The sequence below is a fragment of the Eufriesea mexicana genome, unplaced genomic scaffold (assembly GCF_001483705.2).
Source record: "Eufriesea mexicana isolate 0111107269 unplaced genomic scaffold, ASM148370v2 scaffold3780, whole genome shotgun sequence".
Lineage (NCBI taxonomy): Eukaryota > Metazoa > Arthropoda > Insecta > Hymenoptera > Apidae > Eufriesea > Eufriesea mexicana.
In genome coordinates this window covers 881,143-908,724 of record NW_016911795.1, presented here as the reverse complement: position 1 = coordinate 908,724, position 27,582 = coordinate 881,143, and the positions used below count along the sequence as shown (strand labels likewise).

At 42.3% G+C, this 27,582-nt stretch overlaps 1 protein-coding gene across 1 annotated transcript in view; it reads left to right on the top strand.

Moving 5' to 3' along the window:
• Window positions 1-26,120, top strand: part of LOC108551330 (uncharacterized) — a 49,179-nt gene extending 23,059 nt beyond the window's left edge. Inside the window, exons 2-13 of the mRNA XM_017905468.1 lie at window positions 4,889-5,025; window positions 6,911-7,199; window positions 7,869-8,140; window positions 11,102-11,254; window positions 12,336-12,530; window positions 13,484-13,872; window positions 16,533-16,781; window positions 19,715-19,894; window positions 22,471-22,618; window positions 23,834-24,103; window positions 24,524-24,858; window positions 25,719-26,120. Coding sequence (XP_017760957.1) covers window positions 4,889-5,025; window positions 6,911-7,199; window positions 7,869-8,140; window positions 11,102-11,254; window positions 12,336-12,530; window positions 13,484-13,872; window positions 16,533-16,781; window positions 19,715-19,894; window positions 22,471-22,618; window positions 23,834-24,103; window positions 24,524-24,858; window positions 25,719-26,058 — 2,957 coding nt within the window. The 3' untranslated portion in view covers window positions 26,059-26,120. The remainder of the gene's footprint in view (window positions 1-4,888; window positions 5,026-6,910; window positions 7,200-7,868; window positions 8,141-11,101; window positions 11,255-12,335; window positions 12,531-13,483; window positions 13,873-16,532; window positions 16,782-19,714; window positions 19,895-22,470; window positions 22,619-23,833; window positions 24,104-24,523; window positions 24,859-25,718) is intronic.
• Window positions 26,121-27,582: the final 1,462 nt, after the last annotated feature.

Genomic DNA, 27,582 nt, shown 5'->3' with positions numbered 1-27,582 from the left:
TCGAACCTGATCCCTCCAACCTCCGCGATTTCTCGAGCTCCGTGTCGCGCTTTTCGCAGGGCGATATCTCGTCGCGTTATTTCTTCAGTCGCGACACGTTCTGCCTTATCTCTTCTCATCCTTCCCGAGCTTTTGTCGTGGAAATGGCGAGATACGTGCGAGTACACCAGATGAGAACAGCGACGTTATTCCATTTCAGTCCGGCACATTTTTTCGCGTTTGGTCCGCTGTGATTTATCCACTTGCTCCTCGGACGTTGCGAGGTATAGTCCTAGCTTCGGACATGGTTACCAGAGATTCCACGAGACATTCCGTCTGGTAGAGCGTTCTTAGAACGAGGAGGAGGAGCCTGCATGTGCAATATAAAGTTGTCGAAATCCGGAAGTCAGCCTGTTAGTCTCGTGATTTAGGATCGCGCACCGCTGGCTGTCGTGATCGTCGACGCGATAAATGGAGAAGCACTCTGCGCTAGGAGTTCATATTTTATTGCGTAATAAAATATAACCCCGCAACGGGGTGCAGAGCAGAGAGAAGATTTATCACAACGGAGTACGAGGAATCTGGGTGAAAAGTGGGTCAGGCCCGGGCCTCGACGTTCTAACCGTTTTGGAATTACTCGAAATGGGGCGAGGGACGAATCCGTGCCAGTTTTTGGCAAGAACAAACGGAAAAATCGGCGAAGGAATCGAGACAAACGAGGGTATATCGGCGGAGCTGGTAAACAAAGGGAAACGAGTGTAAGATAAGGAAGACAGGGTAGATGAAAATGGGGCAGAAGTGGGGGAAACGAGAGATGTAGAAGGTATTATGAATCGCGACGTTCCAAAAAGACTTTACTTCCTTTTTCTTTCTTTTATTTCTTTCGTTCCTTCTTGGCCTCTGCTTCGAGAGAAACGACCTGTCTGTGCGCATATAGCTGACTGCGTTTGAACAGTGACAAAAGCCCATAATTCGTCAGACACCATTGCCAGACACCACGGGGAGAAACGCATATCCGGCAAGGCGAAATGCAGCCAAGTAGTTGATGCCAGTCATTAGTCAGACGTGGGAGACGCAGCCGAGATGCTGGCAAGCAGCTTCCCTCCGGGAACTTTCGTAATTTGACGTAACAGATGCACCTGCTGAATTCGTAATACTTCGGCAGAGGCGGCCGGTCGACTATCGGTTTCCGATAGCGAATCCTGTCATTAAACCTAACGACGACGTATATTCAATTACAACCGGGGCCGATTGTTCCAAAGAGCCGAACTTATAGCGGGAAATAGTTGGTAACTCTTCTCCTTTTTCCGAATTTTCCATTCTTCTCGTCTTTCTACACAATGTTCCTCTCCCGTTTCCAATTTTCATGCATTATCCGTTGAACCCGACGACTTTTTCTACACTTTCTGGAATATTTTCACATTTTCCTCACATTTCTAGGATATGTACAGAAATTTTCCAAGTTTCCTCCTTCTTTTAACAGAAGATTTTCCACATTTCCCATTTTTTCGCACCCTATGAAGTGACCTGAATTTTCCAAATTTCTCGTCAACTAGGAAAGGAAATTTTAGGTTTTTTTTCTAGGAAATTTTTCAAATTTTTCCGAAATTTCCCATTTTCCCTTGAAAGTGAGCCTCTTTCAGCCTATCCAATGAAAAAAATCCGAGGAAAAATCTAAACTGGTTAGTTGGAGATTTGAACCCTGGTTATTTGCGTGTAGTCTTTTGACACTATCCACTTAGCCACTGCAACTCCTGTACAAATGTTCCATATTTCTGTTATTTCCAGCCACACAAGGTATTTTGTAGCATCTGTTATAAACATTCTGAATATTAGATCTCTAATTTTGTCACTAAATAGCCACTTCTGTTCCAATTTATTCGCGGAGACAAATAATCAAGAGAAACTAACCGCAGCGGTCAGAATTAGAGTTTAATGAAGCTGGGACACCAGTGGAAAATAAGGCGGGAATTCGTATGATGATCACAACCGGACATTATATCAAGAATGTAGGCGACAATGGGAATTCTACAGCCAAATAGCTGGGACCAAGCGGTATCTCGCGGATTTCGAATGCTGAAATTAAATTTCTCGCGAACCTGACGCTGCAGAATATTTCTTGGAAAATTGGATACAATCCATTATTCCTCATAAATAATTCTGCTCGCCAAATTCCTACCAAATCGCTTCTGAATCCCAAAAGACACATCGACCTCCTCTAAAAATTATTGCAAATAATAAACATAATTAAAATCTTAATAAACGTAATCTAAAGCATAGGAAAGCCTTTTCTGCGTATGAGAAAAGGGAAAAAGAAAAATAAATATTAAGAATTGGCATAAAATACCAATGAGTGATGGAACAATAATACAATAAAAGAGACAAAATAGTACAACAACAAAATTAAAAATAATTGTTAGAACAGTGTCATGATACTGCCATAATATTAACATAAGAACTATAAGGAGGGACAATTCATTTTCATTTTTGCAATTCCTGATAATATACAACTACCATTGACAAAATTAAGCCTGACTTTTATTGAGATGGAAATTTTATTATTATTTACAATTATCATTGATATATAACATATATAATATATTATATATTAATATAGTATATTATGTGTATAGTATATATTATATTTTCTACATTATGTGATATATAATATATATTATATTGTCCATATTATACGACATATGTTATACGATATGTATAGCTAGTTATTACAGGTGTGTAACTTCAGTTTGTGTTGGGTAGTGTGAAAATCTCAGTCAGTCAAGTTTCTAGCCTCATCAAACGAAACAAGCATAGATCAAACGTTTCTAGTCCAACCTATGGACGCTGAAAATTGGCCAGTTAATCCAGTTACATCGGGCAAGTTGCGCCACAGGGAAGACAAGGTGACCAGATTTCAGGTGCGCTATTAGCCAGGCAAACTGGGGTTCTGATTAGGAATGAGACCCCGGTGCCTGGAAATGGCGTGCATTGTGTTCCCGACCCATTCACCCCGTCGATAGCGTGTCCGTGTATGTTTTTGCGTGTATGTGTGTTGGCCCACCACCGACGTTAGCCTCGATTCCCATCCTATATATACGTGCATGATGAGCCCTTGAAGCCCCACAATGAACTAGTATTGTAACCCAGCCGTCCTGCACAATGTAATTCTGCACGGAGCATGCGATAGAGGAAGCCAAAGTAACTTAATCGGCGGGCGAGTTTCGGTTTCCTTTGAAACACACGATGGAAATCTTTCAACGATTATGGCACCGCAATGGCGGACCCGCCATCCACGAGGAATTCGTGGAATATTAATCGATCGTAGCTCACCACGTTCTCATTTCAATCAACAAATTGGAGAACCTAGATTCCAATGCACCATGATATACCCAAAACTGGAAATTATTTATTTTTCAGAAAACCAAAATTACACACGTGCTTTCGAAATATCATACGTACGATATAGATAAAAGCACGTTTATATATACACCAATGGTTATGAAAATGGTCTAAGTGATGTATGTTTCGTTTGAAAATATTTCAAAGTTTGCATTTTAAATATGGCATAAATTCATCATTTCACCAAAGATTAGTCTACTTTAGTACTTTGCTCTACCAGGATGGTATGGAATTATTTTCTTTCGGCTTTTTACTTAGTCCACTTTCGTATGACTGGTAAATGCACGGTTCTTGCATGGCATGACAAGCTCAGTCTGTCAAATGTTAATATTATGCCACGTCATATGATAATATACCGAGTGCACCTATAATTTCAGCGAAAAGCATCGTGCTCAAATACGAAATTCGACGTGTTGATAGGAGTTGGAAGGAAAAATCTTCGCAGAGGAACCTACGGGATAATAAATTCATCGAATTTTATTATTCATAAATACGTTAAATATCGCGTTTCGTTTCATCGTAGTAGAGGTGATTATGAACGTACACGGGTGAAAATTAAATCAAACTCTGTTCCATTAACCAACACGTGGCGCGACAGAGTTCAGGGGAAGTATCACAGTTTGTATGCGCCATTCATCGAGTTAAAATCCAGCGCATTCGCCTAGTGGCCATTAAAATTCACCGACATTCGTCGGTAATTTAAAAATAAATGCGCCATGTTATCCCGTAATTATACCGAAATGAAACCAATTAGAGACACTGCTTTAATCCCTCGTATAAATACAACCCTCGTGAAACAAATCTGCACGTACAATAGACCCGATTCATCGAGGAACCAATGACGAGACGATACGTCCTCTGGATGTACAATTGGATACGTTTGAAAAACCATCGAGCTATCCACCAGGGAAGGTTATTCGAATCCAAGCGTGGCCTTTCGAGGCTAACTCGATGATTACCCTCGATAAACGCGTGATCGATACACGCTATACGCGAGTTAGGAGCACCGGAGAGTACGTTCCTCCTCGGGATGGACTTTGATGGAGGGCCAGTGTTCTCCGTTTAACTGGAAATAGCCGAGGTTCGGACGAATCGAATTTTTCTCAGGAAAACGATCGAGCAGGAAGCAGCCTGCGGCCATCGATAATTCATCCGGCACCTCCGTCGATTCTCTGCCCGGTCGGCCTCGAAATCGACCTCGATAAACCCTTTGATCGAGACTGCAGTAGCGATTACACGGGAATTTGGCTGGAGATTTTTGTCCACCGCGTTAAATCGAGCTTGCATCTTTGATTCATAGTTGCGAATAATAGTGATGGAGGAGAACCTTAGTCGTTTGGCTCGAAAATTTTTAGATTCGAATTAGGTTAGGGTTATACGAAGAGTTTCCACTTTTCGATGATTCTTTTATATAGGGTGACATAATAAATTCTATCGCGGTTAATTAAAAATTGCGAAATAAATTATTATTCGAAATAAAATTATAAGATTATGCTCTCTCGTGTTTCAGCGTGCAATAAGACGTACTATGGAGACGTGGGCAAGACCTACGACCTGGAGCTCCATCGACCAAAGGAGGATAAGGTGCCTTACATTTGCAAGCTCACCTTCAGCGCACCTGGTGGCGATTTCGGCGACATCGTGCAGGCAAGTTCCCAAAAGTCCCTTTGATTATCTCGCGCGACGAGGAACCTAACCTAAACCGTGTCTCAAGTTGATACAGCCCGAATGGTAGACTAGATAATCAAATAAAGAGCCAGTGACATCTAGCGCGTCTGAACGGAATCGAATTTCCACCAAAGAAATTTTCATTTCCCCTAGAACTAAACTTCCCACTAAATCACGCTATAATTTGAATTTAAAAAAAGCCAGCAAATGAAAACGTTTTTATTTCCAACCCTGGAGGAGCTGAAACAAGCTTGGGGAAAAATAAAAAAGCGATACAAAAAAGGAAGGGAAAAAGAGGAGGAGGAGAAACACAGAGAGAGAGAAAAGAAAGACGGAAAGAAAGGGAATTGGAGGGAAAAACATGGCGGAACCGCGGCTGCCGGAGGAGCAAGAATTAACGGTGGAATTTTTAATAACGCAAATTGCTAGGATCGCGTCAGTTAGCTGGGGCAAAGCGTTCCCGAACAGCGTTCCCTAGCCACCGAAAACTTTCGTTACCGTTTTTATCAAAGGAGTCTGACCCGACGTCGGCTGTTTCTACGACACCACATTACTGGAATTGATGAAAAGCTCGGCTCGACTCGGCTGTTCGGTACTCCGCCGATCTGCGTTTCGAGAAATGCAAATGGAGGAGGACCGTCGATGTTTTTATATTAAATTTCTTGCTGTCGGTTGTCTCACACGGTAGATGTAAGAGATTAGATGAAGAAGGAGAAATCGAGTAACCGATTGCACGTATATTGTCGCAAAAGTATTGAATACCTGGGTTAAATTCATTAAAGACATATATTTAATAAAAGATCACTAGATGTCAAAGTCACGTGTGACTACGGCGCACCCTAGCGTGATTTATCGATATTAATCGATAATATCGGGACTCTGGTATTCTACTTTATCAACCTCGTATGGTTTCGCGTGACTAAACATAAATTTTTAATTATGAATTAATGAATTTCAATTGATAATAATTAATCAATGCAGTCCGTTTCATGCTAAGATTAAACTACTGAATCGGATAAAATGGCAGATACGTATGACCCGAACCTAACCTCAAAAACCCTAATCGTATTGGACAGAATAATTGGTCAATATTTAATTGTACATTCCGGTACAAAAATTTAGGATCTTCGAAGCACAATTTAGGTAAAAAATTAATAAGAAGATAAGAATTTTAGAATTCATGCTGCGAAGAGATGTTAGTGATCGTATGGAATTGGGAATTGGGAATTTATATGCAATTGGGAATGTACGGATACCTTCGTGACTCGCTGTATACAACACATAGTAGCGAAGGAATAAAAATGGCCCATTTCCGGTCATTATTATTTAGCGTAGTACCAGCCACGCTCCAAGTCGAAAGTTTCGAAGGGGAAATATCACCGGTGCAAGCATTAAACAAACGGATATCTAATCGATATCTCTCAGGTATACCCACAGCGAAGGCTAAGCTAGTTTTATTGCTATCCGAAGTCGAAAAGTTTCGTGAAAGAAATATAAGAACGCCACCAGTATGACCAACATAAGAATCCAACAAATTCAACGAAAATAAGAAAAAGACAAAAATAAACTGTATCGTATAATAACTATTTAAATAAAATAAAAAAAAATACCTAAAAAATGAAGAAATTAATAGATCAAATTAAATGAAAAAAGAATAATACTAAAATAAATACAAAATAAAATAGAATGATTTAAATTTAAATACGAAAGAATGATAATTAAATAAACAAAAAGTAATTTATCGGATTAAATGAATAAATAGGAAATTAAATAAAATCATTTGTCGGGTTAAAAATAAATGAAAGAAAAAGTACTACGGTTGTTGGCCAACTCTGACCAGCGTCACTGACGCTCTCGATTGCAGTTGACGTTCGACAGCTTCACCCTAGGGAAATTCGTGTCGTTCACGGCGAAGGGCTGCCCTGACGGGTCTCTGCAGATTTCGGAGGCCCAACGACCGGACGTGGGCGGCCTCTGGTGCGGAACGTCCATGGGGCCCGCGATTTACTACAGCGAGACCCAGAGTGTCTCCATCACGCTGAAGCTGTTCAGGCTCAGCAAGGATCAGACGGGATTCAATTTCGACTTCAGGATGGCGTACAAGATGATCAGGAAGTCGGACGCCGTGGTGCGCTATGGGAATCCGTTCGTTGGTACGTAGTCGAGGATCTTCTTTCACTTTTTACCGGTTTGTTTCGCCAGTGATGCTCTTAGGTTAATAACTTTTGTCGTGAGACGAGATGGCACTTTGCATAAGCTGGATGCTTCTCAAAACAACGTGGTTCCAGCTCTGTGCTCGAGATTATCGAGTCCCGTTGCTCGAGGGGTTCTGGGCCGGGAATTAAGTCGAGACGGATTTAGTTATGGTTCGTTTCTTTTCTTTTGATTCCAACACTATGGGGAATGGAGGTTCAGGTTGAGAGAATACGATGATGCAGCTGGATTTTCATAACAACGGTAGCCATTGTAGTATTTCGCAACCTGCTCCTCACGTGACTCAACCGGTCGGTAATGTTACCGACTGAGCCAATTATTTTTAATAAAAATTTCTAAAAAGCGGAAAGATTACATTTACTACAGTAACAGTATATAATTATATATACAGTAATAATTATATATAACAGGAATTTAGTTTGTTATACGTTATACGAGAAATACTGATGAAAATTACTAGAAACACGTGGAAGTTCTAATTAAATTAGAATATTCAATACGGTTACTTATTGACACGAAATAAAATTAGAAAGAAATATGGATGTATAGTTTTAGAAAATATTCCATGATAGAATGAGATAATAGGATAATTGGAATTACGATTACAGCAATAACACAAACGACGGGGCCCCCAACGTCGACAGAACCAACACTGTTGACGTCCTCGAGCGACTACACGAATAGTTCGATGGCCATGCCGGTGCAGATGGTGGAGCATCCATCGACCACGACGAAACCAAGTAGCGAGCAATACCTCGGGGACCTGATATCCGGCACCTACTGTTCCCGCATATTCAGCGACTGCGACCAGAAGAAGTGCAGGCTACAGTCGCCCAACTTTCCCGGATTGTACCCGCGCAATCTCACCTGCTATTATGTGGTAAGTCTCCAGAAGATCTTCCAACCTACCAAAAACTTTCGAATAACCACTACCGTAAACACGAAACAGCATGGAATAATACGAAAAGATTTCACGATCCCCTTTCGCATTCCCAACGAAGTTCTTTCAGAAGTTCTTCTATACTCGCGGTCGATAAGGGAGATTCCTAGCTTTGAATAACCTCTTTTCGTCGTCTATCATATTTCGTATCGAAAAATCGTTTCTCGGGGAATGCATTAAGGATTTTTCACTCGACGGGCAAGGTACTCTCGAAAAATGATTTCACGGGAAATGCTTCTCCGAGGAAATCCGTGCAAGAAGTTCCCGCCACTCCATTATCTTTTTACTTCACGTAATATTTCTCCGCGGATTGGGAAATCGTTCCCCTAGAGAATTATTAGATGAACGGATAAAAGCTCTAGGCTTGGCAATTTCATAGCCCCATGTGGGGTTATATGAGGGTAGTTGGAGGATTCTTTTCTTACGATGGTTAAGCTGGATGATACTCGCCGTTTCTATTTCCTTTCCTGCGATACTTTGTATCGAGTTGGAAAATTGTTCGCACGAGTGCTCGAACCCTCGTGACATTGTTACTTAGCCTGTACCGTGAAGCTCGAATACGGGATCATAAATTGTCAGTGAACAGACCGCGGCGACGATTCCAGCGACCGGCTTTCTTACCGAGTTATTTGAAAATTTATGTAGCTGTCCGTAGGAAGAATGAAGTTAGAGCGAGATGTCGCTCTAGGGGACGTGGTTTCTTGGCCGGAAATGGGTCGGTTTCTGATGTTTACGTAACCCTTGGAAGCGCCATGAATTTCGCTGGCTTTCCTTCCGTGACCGAAAATCCAAATTATAGATGAAAACTTTCTTTGTCAGAAATTTCTCGTAAAATTTTGTTCGTGTGACATATTGTCGAATAAATTTATGATACAGAATATAGCTTAGGATAGAAGATAAAAATTCTTTGAGGAAATATAGAAATATTGTTGTAATGGTGTATTATTGGTGGGAATGTAATATAAGGTTAATTAAATATAAGATAACCGTAGCAAGCGAAGTAGCATAGCGTGTAATGTATCCGACTACCACGAAATTAATCAGAGTTCGAAACTGGATAAATTGTTTTTCCAATTTTTCTTCGAATTTTATTCCATATTTAACTTAGTAGAAGCTCTAGTGCAACATTTCCAAGTCATTTTCGAATTATTAGGTAGAATGGGTGGGAACTACATAACAATTATTGTTCTCTTTAAGTACTTTAATAATATCGAATTTATTCGTAACTTTATATATACTTTCCACTAAATATCTCCTTTGAGCAAAATTGAATTCTGCTTAATATAGTACTTCATCCAAAACTATAATTGTCTTCTCCAAATTTGGTATTGAAATACCCCATCATCCATAAAAAAATTCGTGAAATTGGATATCGATGGTGCAGCACATCCAGAAAAAATACAAAAGACGATCAAAATTAAATTCCTTAATAGTATTTCATTCAAAACTGAAATTATATTCTCCAAATTTGGTGTTGAAATATCTCACTATCCATAAAGAATTCGTGAAATTAGCTATCGATGATGCAGTACATCCAGAAAAAGTACACCAAACCCACAAAAACAGAAACAAAATTGCATGGACAAAATGGAATTGCGTCGAACCTAACCTAGAAAAGAACCCTTGTGAAACAAACACGAGTACAACGGATTTGCACCGAGTAGCAATCGGGAGAAAATCTCAATCTTCGCTGCTCGGAATCCTCGTACCACTAATGAATATTAACAAAGCTGTCCGTTCTCTGGAGCCAAGAAGGAAGAAAGAGAGAGGGTGGTGTAGAACGTTGATAGCGACACGCAAAACGTATCCGGTAATCCGAGAAGCCGTATTTCACCGCGAAATCGCGACGGGTCCGAGCAAATTGAACGGGTCGATGCGCAGGGTCGCTTTCGAAACGAAGAGAACAACGTTTGGCATTCCGACGAAAATTTACGAGGCTACGTCGTGGGTGCACAGCCCGTGGACCATTATTCTCCGTTTGGCCACTAAAGCCGACTTTCTCGCTAAATACACTTCGATACCGGGACTAAAATTTCGTCGAGCCACTCCAACCGGAAGTTGCTCTTGTCCTGGTACGATTTCGACGGCAGTCGGAACTGTAGACTTCCTGCTGTATAACGAAGGATATCGCGTTGTCTGGAATACGTGCTAAAGAGACCAGTTAAACTTTAAATGGGAGGAGCAGGGTCGGTTGACGTTAAATGGCACCCCAGTGGCGTTTCGTAGATAGTACGATGTTTTCTTCGACGTTAGTATATCGTAAAAATGTAGGATATCGTGTACAGCGGTGTGTAAACGTTTATGTTTCTGCCAGAGTCGTTCGATCGAAAATGCACAATCGTGGGAGTGCTCTGATCGGGAAATAATTGGATTTACTACCCTGCTCTGAACATAATTCACTCGGTTAATAAATATACTGTTCCGGCCCAGAGATCCATACATTTCCTTTCTCCTCTTTTTTCTTCCTTTCTTTTTTCTGGAGTGGATGGGTATAATAAATTACTACTATTTTATGAATATTTAGTGCCTGACAATTTTAAACGACCTCTCAGTATTATTAAAAAATCACAGGGATACTAATATTTCATATTAACAAACTTGAACAAGGGTTATCAATTATTAAATATTAAATACGAAATATTTCGAAGAAAATGGAGTAAGGTGAGATATTACAAACTAATTATATATATATTCAAAGTCGATTATCTCGAAAACGAAGCTTCGAATCAAAAATTTGTATTCTTCTTTCTCGATTCGTTTTTGCATGCAATATCACCCCTTTCCCGGTTGTTTACAATTCAACCCCTATTCGCGTTGGAAGCCAGCGTTAAATAAAACACTGATCAGGTGAAAGGGATTAAAAGATTTTTAAGCATCCTCCGTCTGAATCGTGTGATACAGGTGAGACAGCACGACGTGCCACCCGGGAAACATGCGTTAATCTCGGTGAGACAGCCACGGGGCCAACTGGTGGCCATAAGATCGAGACCAGCGACCCAGGTCGAGACATCACCTCGCGAACTTCGTCTGTGGAAGGACTGCGACGTGGTCCAGGTGCGTATCGAAATTTCGTGGAACGAGAATTGCACGAATCGAGATAAACTCGTTGGCCAGCATGGGAAATATGATCGCGTGGCATCGATGAGGCTGAACAGCCTTTGCTCTAGCGTAGTAATTCCAGCGGGTGTGCTTCTTAAATCACCAGCCCTTTGGCAAATTTATCGATCCGCAGAGGATAGTAACTAAATTCGAATCGGGGATGAAGGCAACGCCGTGTGGTCTAAGTTGATAAGCAGAATTTATTGGCAGACTATGGGGCCAGACTAGATAAGGAAGATAATGCGAGGATCCTGGCCAATGCCACCGAAACGCGCGAAAGTTTACGGACGTATTTCAGTACGTTCGAACTGGCACCATAGATTCCAACGAATGAAACATTTCGTTAATTATTTTCCCGAAAATTTAAAGCTCGTCTCGCGAAAATAAATCCTTCCAATGGGTGAAATTAATTCCAAAATTGGTAGAACGCGTTGCTGGGAGAATGATTTAAAAAGGTGCAGGACATTTTGAAATTGAAAATTCCGAAATTACGAAAAGAAAAAGAATAAATTGAAAGTAAGTATTTGGAAATGATTTTCTTCTTTCTTAAAATAGGCCTTAATGTGGAGCGCAGGGGGTTGATTATCCCCCTTTCAATTATACTAATTTAGAAGCCCTAAAACGAACCTGCAAACGACTGAAAAATTTCTTCGATCAGCCTAATTCAAAATTTTCTTACAAACTTTTGCTGCAAAATTGACGACATTTTTGAAACAATAAACACGAAATTTTGATATATTAATTAACACCAATTTTTGAAATTTAATTAAGTGGTGACTGATTAAAAGGATCGCCTCTTGAATACAAGGACTAAAAGTTAACGTATCCTATCCTCAGTATTAATAACTATAACCCAAAGTAAATAGCGTCATAGATCACTCTCATGATTACAGGTACGATTAACCTAATCCTCTCCCCCCTAAAAAAAAAAAAATAGTAAAAAATTCCATGACCCACGTGGTCATCCTTTGTTGCCTCTTTTCTCCCATCGAATGCTAACGGAATTACAAGAGGGATCCTGCATCTCTCCCCACAGGATTACGTGACCGTGTACGACGGCTACACGACCCGGGACCCAGTGATCCTGAAATTCTGCGGAGGTGGCGAACCTGTGCCGGAAGCCACCAGCAGCGGTACCGAGATCCTGGTCGAGTTCACCACGTCTCCTTATGGCACGTTTCTCCACCCGACGCCGCCACACTCGCTCCACGGCTTTCAATTAGAAGTGCAAGTACGTGGTAATTCTGTTCAAACATTCACGGGTCCGGAACAGCGTGCTTCACACCTCACGGTGGCGCACTACCGCCACCTAGGTTCCCGGATCGCATTTAAATGGATGGCCGAGGCGGCCATCGTTACCACGGTTTTCTACTGCGACGACCAACCCAGCCCGGGATAATGAATTTTAGAACAGGGGCTCCTTCTCCTCTTCATCCTTCGATTCCTTTTTCTTTTTGCCAAAGGGTTAAGGGGTATTAATACCGATGAATCTTCTCTAGGGTGAGTAATGAATTTCACAACCGGCGAATTCCTCCTTCTTCGTCTGCCTTCTTTCTCACAACGGTTTACATCGCGATGAAACCTTTAGAGAGTGACTAATGAATTCTCCTTCTTCCTCCACGGTTCCTTTATCATAACGATTTCGTCGACGGATGAACATCCTGGGGAGCTGAATAATCACTGGTGCGCCCAAAATAAAATGACAGCGAAAAATTGGAGGATTGGCAGGTCCTCAATGGGACGCTGTAAAAATTCCTACAAGAATCTTCCTCTGTTCTTCTTCTTCTTCTTCGTCACGATGAAAATCCTAAGAGATCGGACAGTATAGTGCTGAGAATAAGCTCTTGGCTTTTAAAGGAAACGCTATAAAACGCTGCTCTCTTCCTCTCGATGCCTTTTTCACGACACGACTCCATCAAAGTGAAACTCTTCTGCAGTAGCCATAGTCGGGACGTCGAAGATGAAGGCACTGTATACCAAAGCGAAGTCTCGAATACCGATGCTATAAAAATTCCTCGAGTTTTCCTTCTTCCTCTTAATCCACCTCCCGGGCTGATGAATATCCGAAACGTGAGGAATAACCAAACGTAGCAAGCCTAGAACGCAATACACCGAGCAAGTTAATAAGAACTCGTTACGAATTGAGAATGCCAAAGAGAAATGTCGGATAAACTGTACTTACAGGTGAAGTTCGTGGACGTAGATTCGCTGACGTACGCGAAGGACAAGCACTGCGAGTTCTGGCTGCAGGGTAGTGGAGGTGGAGTTCTGGTCTCGCCACGGCACTCTCTGCCACGGAACAGCACGTGTCTGTACCACCTACGAGGAGCTGGTCCAATGTTACCCAGTCCGACGCCACCTCGTCCCTTGCCGAAATTTCCCGAGCAGAGGCCTGGCACCGTGTGGAGGAGGCCTGCACCGAGGCCACCGCAGCCGCAGTTCCGCGTGTGGCTGTCCATCCTCAAGTTCCACGTGGGCACCAGCCTGTCGACCAGCGACGAAGACTGCTCCACCACCCTTATGGTGTGGGACGGCGAGATGATGCCACTGTCAGAGTGCTACGACCTAGCCTGGTCGGTTAACCTTGATTAATCATGCTTGTTATAGCAGAGTTCACGAATTTAGGTTAGGTCCAGGTTGAGGAAATCTTTATATCCCTGGGACCAGGTGTGTTACGGGAGTTTCGGTCAGGCCTGGGTTAAAGAGAGCTTTATGTCCCAAAGTATGGGTATAGTTCGGGAGTTTAGGTTTTGCTGTACCCAGTTGCTGATAAATTATGAGGCAGGATACTTTGATACTTCTGGCAAGATTAAGCTCCCAGTTCTGCGTAATATACAGTGATGTGATGACGGCTTCAGATACGAGTGCAGATAGTCGAACTACGTCTACGTGCTTTATTGCTTTATCTCACTCGATGAATGATGACACGCGTTATGCTATATGATCCGATTTATGCACTTCCGGGTAATAACGAAAATTCTATCTTTATGATCAGATTTCCTCCGTTCTCAGTTCGTTCCACTCGACTCCAACTACAATGCTCCTGGAAACCCCGCTTTTGGGTTCCCGATGACGTATGCTGACATAGTGCTAGGTTCAGTTACGTTTGCTTTATGGCTGTAACCCATTTCGACTCCACCTATTCCATTCATTCTCTCCGTATGCTGTAATGCAATACTATTGGCCAACCATTTAAACCATAACGCAAATTTGCATCACCTATTCTCACGATTAAGTCAGAGATGAACCTATTACATTGGGTGTCCCAAAGAAGTAATTCTGATCGAGACCACAGATTTTTAATTAAAAATTATAAATGTTGATCGACAACGAGGACGCGTTGTTCTTTCACGTGACGCTCCACTTTTAGTAACCCTGAGCTGTCATCTGTCACACAGTCTTCCTTTTCTCGTTGTCACCGCTTTACTGCACGAATGGCGCGAAATTCGAATCTTGCGTGAATTTTGGGACCTATACTGTGACCAATGCAACCTTTGTCTATCTAGAATGTCTCCTGTCAGTAATTTATCATCAACTCGCAAGAAATTTGGTCAATCGTACCCTTATACAATTCCATTGCCTGTCAGTTACTCAGTGTTCGTAAACCATCTCGTTCCCTACAGTCATCCTGACATATTTATCACAACGAACAGACAAGAAATTAGAACTTCGAATCCTAGTCAGACACATTAGCAAGATCGAGTTGAGAATGCTTCTCGTGGTACTCGAGAGAATCTACATACTAGATGCTCTGGAAGAAGTACATCGAGAGTCTGTGTTAGAATTCGAAGTAGCAACTGTGATTGACGAAGGAATATTCAGAATCTCATACAACATTCCGCATTGTACACCGGAGACCGAGTTGCAGCTGAGATATGCTTGCGCTAAGTCCTGACTGCGGTTCGGAGGTCTCGTTTCCTCAAGTTTCTGCGAATTCCCTGGTCGATGCAGTGGAACACGTGAACTTCGATGCCTGGCAGGTCCTACGGTCTCGTTATACTTCTTCCACCGAGTGTACGCGATGGTGAGACTGCCGAATTACCCCTGACCGACCGGAATTCGTGAGCTCCGCTATAGACCGCGCTGAGTCTGCGCTGTTTCTGTGTAACTGGACGATCAACGCCTGGATTGCACGATTCTCGTGTTTGCTTCTGTTTAGCCGAGTTTGCTTTCTTGTTACGCGATGCTGCTGTCGGATCTTCTTGCCTGGTGCAGTTTCGTTTTACTTGCTCGAGAGTTCGGTGGAGGTCTGGAGTGTGTAAAGAGGTTTTGGGGAGCTTGTCCTTTGGCCAGAGAAATTTCTGTACGGACGTCTCGATGATTTACGAATAGAATTCCCGTGTTTCCAGAACTTTGCAATTTGGATCCTTTATCTGGAGGATTCGCTATTTAACACTTTGGGATGTAACGGTGTATCATACTCTTGCTTGTTAGCTGGAATGAAAAAATTTTCTTTAGTTTATTTGTTTTTCAATTATTCATCCTGTATTCTACGTCACGCAACTATCACCCACGAAGGAAAAATTGATAATCAATTCTTTAAGTAGAACAGGTCAGCCATTGGATTTACGCTTTAAGTAACACAGTCCTCCTAGCTCAAATCTGTCAACTTTATTCAGATATCCCAATTCTTGTCACCCACAAAGGAACAATCGATGACTGATCACTTTTCTTTAAGTCGAATAGGTCAGTCATTGGCCAGGCATTTAAGTAACACAGTCCTCTTAGCTCAAATCTATCAACTTTGTTCAGATATTCCTTTATGCGAAGAATTTTCTTTAATTTATTTATTTTTCAACAATTTATCGTATACTCTATGTGCCTTTAATTTTTGCCACCAAACTCCCATTCACCAAGGAAGAATTAATAGCCTATTCCGTTTCTTTAAGTAGAATAGGTCAGCAATTAACCGGACATTTTAAACAACACAATCCTCTGTACTCCTAACTTCTTTCTTAGTTCACATGGACACTGTACATTCCCAGCAAAAGATAATTTTATCATTTCCATCGTCACACATTCTCGTTTCTTCTCGCAAACACACGGCGTCCTTTTCAAAGTGTTAAAAGAAAATTGACAAAGCTCGAGAGACTCTGAATCCTCTTGAAATTCGCAGAGAAGCATGCGCAAAGTTCTCGTGGACACGTTACACACCACCAAACCGAAATTCCATCGAGCAAACGTCGCTCACCCGAGTCTGCTTAATCCGCTCTAATCATTGAAACGTAAACAGCGAGGGGAACAGCGAGAAGGAGCACCAGCAGCACGGAGACAGGTCCGCGGCGCCAGCGCACCCTCTCGCAGCCCGTCCAGTCGGGAACACCACCCTCCTGGCGCGTTATTGCAAGGACAGGCTGCCCAGAACCTGCGACCACGCGATCCTGCAGAACACCAGTCGCCCCTGCTCCCTCGGAGAGAGCTTCGTTTCCAGCGGGAGCAGCCTGACCATCGAGATGCGGATGGTCGAGTCGACGGCACTCAGGCGAGTGTAACTCGATTGCTCGAAGCGGGGGAGAAAAAAAAAAAAAAAAAAAAAGAGGGAAAAAAGAAGGGAAGATGAAAAGAGGTGGGATCGAACAAAGAGCGGGAAAGAGGGGAAAAAAAGCGGTTTCCGTTTCAATTACAGGCCGCGTGCCGTTTTGTTCACCGTTGTTTCACGTGAGCGCTATCGATCGACACAGGCCGCGTATTATGTTTTCTCTCGAGCGGCGATGTAAAGAGATTTCACGGGAAATATCATCCGCGGGAAACGAGCTTTTATTGGCCCCGACTTTTCACGGAGGCTTTCGCGAGATCATTTCGAGTGATCGGCGCTCGGAGCACGGCTCGTTTAGGTATTTAAGTGAACGAGCTGGTTGCAGACCGTAAGGGGCACCTGCCTTATACCCTGTTCGGTAATGATTCCACTTGGAATAATCAGTCCGATGAAAAGAATAACAGTTTTTCGTGCGGGTCTCCGTTTTGGCGGGAATTCGATTTGAAAATCTTGCAACCCTTGAAATTGAAATTTGGCTATATTGATTTTAATGGCTAATTTTACTATATCGATTGTAATTATTGGATGATTCGACTCATCGAACTGTGGCTTTTGAGCGTGCCTGCATTGTTAAATTTGCATGATTTCTTTCCACAATTATATTTCTTCTGAAACCTAACATTTATAAACACGAAACAATTGCTATACTCATAGCGCAAAGATTTTGAATCCTATTTGCCTGAAAAACGGAAGCATAAAGCAGAAAATGTTATTCTTCCTTGCGAAACTTATTTTATCGCGTAAAATCGCTACCTGCGACTTTTGGAACACGATGTATGACGGAAGGAAGATTTCTTGTTGTAATTTCACCGGTGGAGGAGCGAAGGTTATCGAGGGTAAACGAAGTGAAAAGGATCAAAGGGTGAGAGGGGTCTCTTTTCCAGCCCTTAACCCGCTGAAACTTGGGTTTTCACTCCCTTTCAATCGGCTCGCGTTTAAGGAGACCGAACGAGAGAGTCAAAGGGGCGGAAAGTTGGCGAAGCGAATTAAAGTCGAAACTCGAAACGAAGGAAGCTCGGAGACACGGTGGAATCAGAGGTTGAAGTTCCGGTATCGCGAGATCTCGTGCCACTTGCCCGGCCCGCCTTCCTTTTTTCGTCCCTCTCGGCTGGCTCGAGGGATGGAAAGCTTTGAATATAAATTCAGACGAAATTTGCTCGTGACACCGGGCTCGCGGAATCGATACAGAACGTTATTGCCGAGGTTTTATGGCGACGCAGCGCAATATCTGCCGCACTTGCACGTTTTCGCTACCAACCCTCCACCGTCAACCCCTTTTCTTCCGTTCCTCCGCCTCGACTACCCCAATATCAGTTATTTATAAGAAGCGATTTTTCCTGCCTCCGACCGTCCCACCGGAAGTCACAGGGACGCCGGAATCCCGTCCCATGCCCGTGCTTTTTCTTCTGTATATTCCAACTTCGTCCTGCGAATCTTCCTTCCCCGGTAAATTACATTTCGAATTAAACCCAAAGTTTTAAACGAAGATCTCGGGAACCAGGAAAATTTCCATCAATTCTAACCTAAAAATTAAATCTAACCTCAAAATATTTTTAATTTTGCTTCGTAAATTACGAGTACGTACACTACTGCGTGAAATAAATTTCGGACGACAGAAATTTGTAGAAATATTAAAAGCATTTTCCAAAAAATTATTTACACTTGTAATTTTTCCTAGTTAAAGCGACGAACGACCGAACTGAAAGAAGCCAGTAGAATAATTTAAATTTGGAGTAAATTTGGAAACTAAATGGAAATTACACGGAATAAAGGGGAAATTTCGAGCGCAACCAGGAAGAGACAAGGAAGAAGATAATTCCTCTCGAGCAACTTTCCATCCCTTCGCCCTTTATGAACGCACCGTTGAAAATCCCTTTCCGATACGCCATTATAGGAGCTCCATCGACGGAGTTCAATTAAATCGAGCGCGACCGGATAAAAAAGGATGAACGGCGGGGCTCGCGTACGTGCATGGGTCATTTTTTAATTGGCCGCACAAGGGGGGCGGTGACGATCAAGAAATTGCCCCGTTTAACGGGTTAATAAAGGCCGGGGAAAGGGATGGTCGCTTCATGCGGAAAGGATTAATTAGACCGTGCGACGCATCCGCGTTCCGCACGGCTATCACGCTCGAACACGCGGCACCCGTGTCGGCTTCGAGTGAAAAATAAAATGTAAATAACCCCTTTTGCGACGTGCCACGGTAAGCGACAGACGTCGACAATCTGCCGGGGATAATTACCCCGGATGATATCGAACGTTGATGCCCTGTTACGCGATTCGATGAATAATTGCGTATTTTTAACGCACGGGTATTTTTACAATCCCAGTGGCGATGATGAGGGCATTCTCCTCGTCAGATATATGATATATTTCTCCGACTGCAATCAAAATGAAAAGAGTATTGAAGGATAACAACGAACGTATACATGTGGCATTTTGTTCAATGGAGTCCCATTTTTTCGTTAATTTTGAGTAATCTTGAAATGGGAGGTATGGAGGTTATTGTACGGATAAAAGTGAGTCGAAAATAAAGAATAAAGTTTTCTCGTACAGGGTTCCGTTTCGAAGAAAATTGCGTTTGAAGTTGCGGGGGTGGGCCGCCTGCATGCATACCCCGCGAATCTTCGAGCTCAATTTCTCTGGAAACGAAGCTTCGAATGGAAAAATGTCATTCCTTCTTTACTACCTACTTTTGTCTGTAGAATCCTCTCCCAGTCTTTATATCGCCTAATTTCAAACGTTTTATGAATAAATTCAACTTCTTTCCTAATTGGGTGTATATTGATATTGGTTTTGAGCGGTTGGAAAATGGTTAATTCGTGATACAGAGGTACTTTGAATTTGCACTGATCACGAAATTTGTCTCCGATCTACAGGCCAGTGAATTTCCGCGCGCTGTATGAATTCGTCGATCTTCACCAGGACGGAGATCCTTACGGGAGCGGACCCTGTTCCAGGATCTTCTACAGCCGCAATCGGGATCATTACCCTGATCGTAGATTCCAGGCACCTCGCGATATTTTCCTTTATGGCCGCGGAGGCGCGAAAAATATGAGGTGAGTCTACTTTCTTGCCACTACTTAGCTATTGTTCGAGACGCTTTCTCGATACCGTAATGTCTTTAAGGCTAGGGTAGAAGAAAATCGGACCACTGAGCGTCCGCCATAGCCCGGGCGAAGATTTACGTCGCTTCAGGCACTTTCATCCACCATGTACCTCTTATATCTACATTGTTGTCTTTACGCGAAGGGTGGAGATTTTATAAGAACGAATTGTCGAACAAGAAATAGAGAATACGTAGATAATAGAAGCAAAATTCTTGCATTATTGTCTATCCATCAAAAACAGTTGTAAAATAGTTGTTTGTAAACGGGTATTCAATGCTTTTTATATAATTATTTATCCAAATAATTATAAATTATTGACGATGATAATCCTCCATTGTAAAACATGTATTATACGAAAAAGAATGTCGCACCTAAGAGGTTAGGTTACCCAAAAACAATCTATCACAGACTGATGTTTAAAACTAATTATGATGGTTTACAAAATTTTCAGTGTTAATACTCTTCATAAATTTTGAAGATCAGTTACTAAATTGTACTAAATCTAATCCAGTAATTTTGATAAAACTGGATAAATAACCAAATCTAGTTCTAATTCCAACTGTTTTTGTTTTTTATTATATATATTAATTCGGTGCTCACCATAACAGCTGCACGCAAACCAGAAATGAACAGGAGCTCCTGAAAAATATTAGGAATATTAAAAAATGATAAATCCGGACAAAGCATTTGCATAATTTAAATAAAAAAGAATTACCAGTAGAATCTATTGAAATTCAGCGAGAAGACGGTTTCGAATGAACGAAAGAAGGCGTGGGAGGTGTTTCAACCGGCGATCTGTCCATTTGAACGGCGGCTCGAAGAAAATGGCGGCGCGACCTAACGAGGACAAACTCTTTCTCTTTCCGCCGGCCGCATCCGGCTTGAACGGTGCGCCTTTTACGCGCAAACGATTCCGCGATTTCGAATGAGATGCGCGTCAGCAGCTCGCCTCTTTGTTCCACCTGCAAAAGCGATAGCCGGCTGTAAATAGTCCCTTTGTGCATCGCGACGAAAGTGTGCGCGCCTTTTTCTTCCCCCTCTCTCTCGCTCTCTTTTTTTTTAAAAGTTTCCCTTCTCACCGTCTATCGCGAAGTTCCTCGACCCCCTTCGGAATCGAGGGTGGAAAAAAGAGGAAGAGGAAGAGTCTCCTTTTTCTCTTCGAAGACCTTCAACAGTGTCGACACGATACGTCACCTTTTTATACAATCCAATCTCTTCCAACTTCTGTCTGGGGCTGAAAATATGATCACAAATCGGTTTAAATAATTGTATTAAACGTGAGAAATATTTTTATAAAAGAACAAACCTCGCATCACATAATTACCTTTTTCCAGGTTTATTTCAATCTTGTACCTGTTTTGAATCTTTTTGCAAATCACCGGACGAAAAGATTTTTAACAGGGAGCAGAAATTCGTAGCCTCTGTCGTAGAAAATATGAAGAATTCATTCTCACCAATGTCTTCTTTTGTCAGTCCTTTCGGATATTTCGTACTCTCTAGAACAAATTCAAAGGATTTCGATCAACCTTTCACCTATTACAAATTTTCTACTATTTACCTGTCCAATTTTCCAGGTTCTCCTAACCTGTACGATCAAGACCTTCCGGAAGGAAGTTCAAACTCAGACCGTAGCGCCGCTAACGGCGAAGTCTCCAACTTGCCTTGGGAGAACTCGCCGATTCATTACCGTCCGTCGATCCCACCCAGACGAAAATTCCCTTGGCCGACCATTAAGTCGGATGTCGTGCTTTATGAGATCATAAAATGTACTTTACGCCTTCACAGTCGGACCTTTCTCTTTTCACACGACCCCTCTCTCCGGAAGCAGTCTTCCCGCTGGATTTGGTTGGTCGTTACCGTCGATAAGCGCAGCCTGATTTTTCGTGTTTGCCGTTCAAATAGGATTCCATTGCCAGAGTTTCACGCGTCACAGACTGTCCCGAATGTTTGTTTACTTTGTTCGTAATTATAATTGCGTGACATCCCGAATGAGGGTGCAAAGGGATGTGTAGTAGTTGTCCCAATGAATTCGGACACCAATATTTATGACACGCATGCGTGATCAGTCACGTGACTGCTGTTGCCGGTGCTGTTATTGGTCGACTCTCTCGTGTCTCAGGGATGGCTATGGAAAATTTTTCTCGCTGCCCCTTTTAACAAAACCCTGTTCATAAGCTTCCTTTACTAATTAATAAATATAAGTCGATTATAATACTATTAAGGGAGACTTTTATAAATCTGGATTAGAAAGTATCGATTTTTTCTTTTTTCAATTTTCTTAAATAAAAAAAATTAAATAAGAAATAAGTATTGCCGTATAATGTAATAGTTACCGTAGTATTGGAATTTGGCGATTAGTAGTCGAGAATGGTCTCAATTGACGAACGAGAAGCATCGTTGGCCGACCGGTTTCCTCATAAATCTCTTGGTCGAGTTATCGATCGATAAAGAGACTCCTTTACGTAACCGACCGGCCATATAAATTCGATTAAGTGACGCGAGTGCAGGCTCAACGGATTTTCCAGTTGCGTGTACCGATTCGAGGGCGAGCACGACGAGATCGTGGAACTGCGGTTCAACAAGCTATTGAACGGAAATCGGACATGCCGCAGCGTCTCCAGTCCAGACTTCAATCGGCTACTATGCGTCGGTTCAGAGAACTTCTCGGTGAAGGTGAGTCTCGTTCGACAACCCGTAGAACTCCTGTAGCTTCCAGCGCTCTCTAGCGTGATTTAATACAAGTGGTTCGTTGGTTTGCTTCACAGAAAAGGACTCTGCACCCGAGTACATGCATTGTACCGCACGTTCTGAAATCTATCTATATTCTCTGATGTTCACAATGTGGATTAACTTTGAGCAAAAACAATTTTATTTATGTATCAATTCTTTTGATCTATTCATAGCCTCTACGGTTATTAACATTGTCCTCGGTTTCAATGGTATTGTAATTTTTATAATTTGCTTGCTCAAACGTACCCGGGGGCATTTCAAATTCTTTCTCTTCTCTCTGCATATAATAACGTGCCAGAGTCGCGTGTTCCAATTAATCTTCGAACGAACTTTGAATAGGCATTTCTCCATTTTATATTTGCACAACACGAGAGCACTAGAGGACCCATTCATCTTTCGTGAATACAGTTGTTAACTCGACAAACAACTGCGCGACCCCCCTCGAGTAATGTTGGAACCCCGTTGTTGCTCGGATAATCGCGAACGGTACATACCGGCATATTGCTTTGTTCAAAAATTAATCACGAGATCGGAATTGATAAAATTCACGGACCAAAAATTTCTATTTCTCTCTTCGAGCTCATTTAAATTGAAATATGCCAAACGATTAATTCTTTCTGCGTGTACATGAATCGCGAGAATAATGAACCAATAATTTATCGATTCAATCGTAGATTTATAAGAAACTGCTAACTCAGGCGAAAAACCCACGAACTCGAATCTACCTCACTACGAATGAGCAACGATTTTAATTCAAACTTTACCGATCGAAAGAACCGCTATCGATCGTAGGTATGGCAGATTTGTAATTAAGGAGGCCGCGTTTTCATTAAAAGTTTGTCAGAAATTCACCGTGTAAACGATGACCGACAAGAGGGCGCCAAAATCGAGCCGAAACGAGCAAGCGTTCACATGACCAAATAAATCTGAAATTCCGATCGAGAATTGAAACCGTACCACCACTACCGCCCGATAGAGTCCGCTATCGATTCTAAAATTTATGACGAGCTCGCGTCCGCAAATTTAAAGGGCAATTAGGACCGCTAATGCTCTCCGCGCCGTGTCACGTTTGTTTGCCTGGTTGAGTAATTATAATAATCTGTCGATTAATTAATTTGTAAGCGACACCGAGGATCGAATCACGCTTGATATCCACAGGTGCTGGATCTTCCATGGCCAAACGTGCCACCAGTCCAACGGGACTGCTTCTGCTCGAATCGATCTCTGCCGATGAACGTCAAGTCCACGTCTAACATTGTCGAGGTACATTTCACCGTGACATCTATGGACTCATTGGACGACTATAACAACCTGTTCTTCGAGGGCACCTGGGGCTTTATGAAAATCAGCCCCTGCATGCAAAAACGTAGAATGAGGGGACCATCAGGGGAAATCAAATATAAGACGCCTATTACAGACGAAGAAGAGGTGAGGTTTCCATAACCTATAAATCTTGGATACGGGAAGGGTTAGATTGATAGCTCTTTTAGGGAAGATTCTGAGTTACGATAAACACGAATTGACAGTTTCTACATATGTATACAAACACTGCATACCCGTTGCAGTGTTACGTGAGTTACCTATCGAGGAAACCACTCTGTAGTACTTTATAATGAGTGACAATAGGTGGCACGACAGTAACGTTTAAATAGTATCGAAGATTATCTTTAACCCCATTTTTATACAGGTATGAAATATCGAAACATTTAATATCTGTATATGAGAAACATTTATTTTTGTAATTTATATCTATGATCTTTCTACTTCGTAATATTATGGATATATTTTAATTTGCACTTTGAATTTACTAGCATTTAAGCCTGATGTCCTTTATTGGATTATTTGCAGAAAAATTGCGAGAAGTATCCGTGGCTGATCGACCCAGGTCCTAACCAATATCTCTACGTGAAAATGCATGGCACAATAATGTCAAACACGAGCAAGTGCGCGACGAAGAATCGAATCGTGGTGCACACGGGTGGCCAGATCCACGTATCAGTATGCCCGAAACCACCTGCGGAGTCCAGGCATCACGTGGTCGAGATTTTCAGTGACGGCTGGGCCGTCAGTAGCAATGCTATGATCTTAGCTCCGGGTCAGGACCCCATCAGGACTATAGTTGTCGAGTTTATCGTCAAGGAACCGGATACGTACACGGTTACCTGGCTAGAGCTTACTAGAAGGTGATTGAAAATATCTGCTTCATTTGCTGCTTCAGACTATCTTTCGTGGGATCCTTTAAGTTACTAATAATACAATAGTATTTTTAGTAATTGCAAAGATAGAATATTTGAAACCAGCCATTTTAACAGGTTTGGTATTTCCAGTGTTAAGAATAATAACAGCTTGGTTATTTCCTTCATCCAATTCAATTTAGGTTCCTGAATGAAGGACGTAAACTAGAATTTGTTCCATGCTATATAGAGGCTTACCCTCAATTCACCAGAGTACAGGACTGTGTCAAGGTATCCTCGCTCCACCTTTCAATCCCTACAACACTATTTCTAGAATCCTACCTGAAAAAAATGGTAAAGGAAAAATAGCATTGATGCTATTTCAAGAAAGAAGCGAAAGAATTCTTCCAAGGCTTTTCCCCTAATACTGCACTCCTAAAGTTTCATTCAGGCAAGCTTGGGCTTAGCTCCCTTAGAAACCACTAAAACGTTGGTTTGTTTGTTCCAAAACTGCACTTGGAACAGTGTTAAGAACTCTTTCTCCTCTCTCCTAACACCAGAATCCCATTTAGGGAAGTGCAACGAAGATCTACTTCCCTGAGAAATCATTCATACACTATTCCTACGATTTCACTAGTAAACGTGTCAGGGGGTCCCCCAAGTCAGCCTTAAGGATCTCGAGACCTGTGCCCTCATCGCAATTGCACGATTGATACTGTGAAATACAGTTAAAAAACTTAAAGTTAAATAGTATGATTCTAAAAACACGGTACTTCCCTCTATAGACAATCGCAAAATGCAACTCATTAATAATGATTAATCCTGTTTATATAATTCTAAATATCCTATTTTTTAATGTCCCTTACCAGGCCATCGGTAACATCCACCGCAGGGCTACAGATGCCACGTGACTGCGAACAGCGATGTCCAGAGCTAGACGCATGTATAGACGCGTCTCTATGGTGTGACGGGGTCTCCCATTGTCCATCAGGCTACGATGAAGCCCTGACCCATTGCTCGATCCTCATGCAATTACCTCCACTGCACCTGGGCCTCGGTATCCTTGCCATCATCACGATCCTCTGCGTGATCTTCTTCGTGATTTGGCGAATCTGCAGACAACGAGCAAACCGGTCGATATCGCAGCACCGGCTGAAGAGTATCTCCTCGGAAACGGCGATCATCGACGGAAAAGAAGTGATTTGCTGACACAGCGACAGTTCTGTGCGATACGTAGAGGTCGACCGGGTGACCACCGTGTGACGATAGCCCACGGTCGTCCCATTTGTCGCTCATCGTGGCGTCGTCGCGTCCCACTTGGTGTCCCCTTGAAGGGGACACCCGTTCCGACGTCACGACGGCGTCCGCCTCCGCGTAACACGCAGAACTGCTCTGGTATACTTCGTAGGAGACCTAGACTCTACTCGAAAGGACGGTTCACTGCTCGATGACCTGGACCGGCTTGCGCTTTCCTCTTTACTTGCAGAGAGGTTCATGATATTCGAAGACTCCTTTTGATGTCCCTATTGGAAGATGCCCTAGGGGATTTCATAGAGAGGTTCGATGATGGACACCGAAGATTCAGAGATAGGTGCTTGTAGATGTTTTACGGAGATGAACCACTGCTGTTCATGGGTGAGATAAGTTTTTGATATTCAGGGCATTCGACAGCTTAATTTCTTCTTGTTCCTTCGTGTTCGAGAACAAATTTTTGACTAAACGAATGGTTATCTTGATTTGTCAAGCGACCTAGACGAAATGGTAGAAACTCTGGTACAATTTTCAACACTACCTTTCAATGTTTAAACAAAAAGGAATTGATTATACTGTAAATGTTTTACATCAGTTATTCCAATCTTTACTTTCTCGATAAATTTCGTTAATGTCAAATTTGTCTCACCCGTAGGCTAAAATTGAACAGCACTGGCCTAGACACTTCCGGACTGGTTATTATTTGCGCCGAGAGCACAGAACGACGCGTTTTCAAAGGTTTCTCGATTAGAGAGCCTACGAAACGTGCGAAATCGAGTTGCTTGAACGAGGACAATAAGTAATGAAATCCTAGTGATATCGTTTTTGCTGGTAGTATAGCTAACTTTACGTCTCTAACGACTAGGTGTCTCGATCCTTCGACACATCGAACGATGGTCGATCCATCGAAGCCTGGATCGTAGATATTGGCATGTTAGAGGAGCCTGAAATTCAGTTGAACTTCGCGCTCGATTAAACGCCGACTTTAAGAAGAGGAGAACAAGATGGCGGCCTATGGCATCGAGCAGGGAACCAGCAAGAAAAACTCGCATTACAGTCGTTCGATCGTACGTTGAGGTCATCTCGACGAAGATAGAAGACACGGTTTTAAGCACGAGCCAATGGCTCCTCTCTCTCCTCCGCTCTCTCCTGCTCCCCTTTGGTAAGCGCGCGAGATCCTCTGTAAAATATTCGGTCGAAGTCGCGCGTATTCAGGTGAACCACGACTGGCTTCATCGTGATAACGTGAATCAAGAATAACTGGGACATTTCTGTCTTCTCCTTTTGTTCATGCCAATGCCAATTGTAATGCTAGCAGTAAGTAGAACTTGAAGGCCTCTGTCAGCGAGCAACTAATTCATCGAGAATTCATTAGATAACCTGATACATGGAAAATGGCTCGTTAGTAGGTGCTTAAAACATTTACTTTAAAAGTTTCGTTACTAAGAAGGAATAAAATATTTTATCATTCCTTAGTAGTCT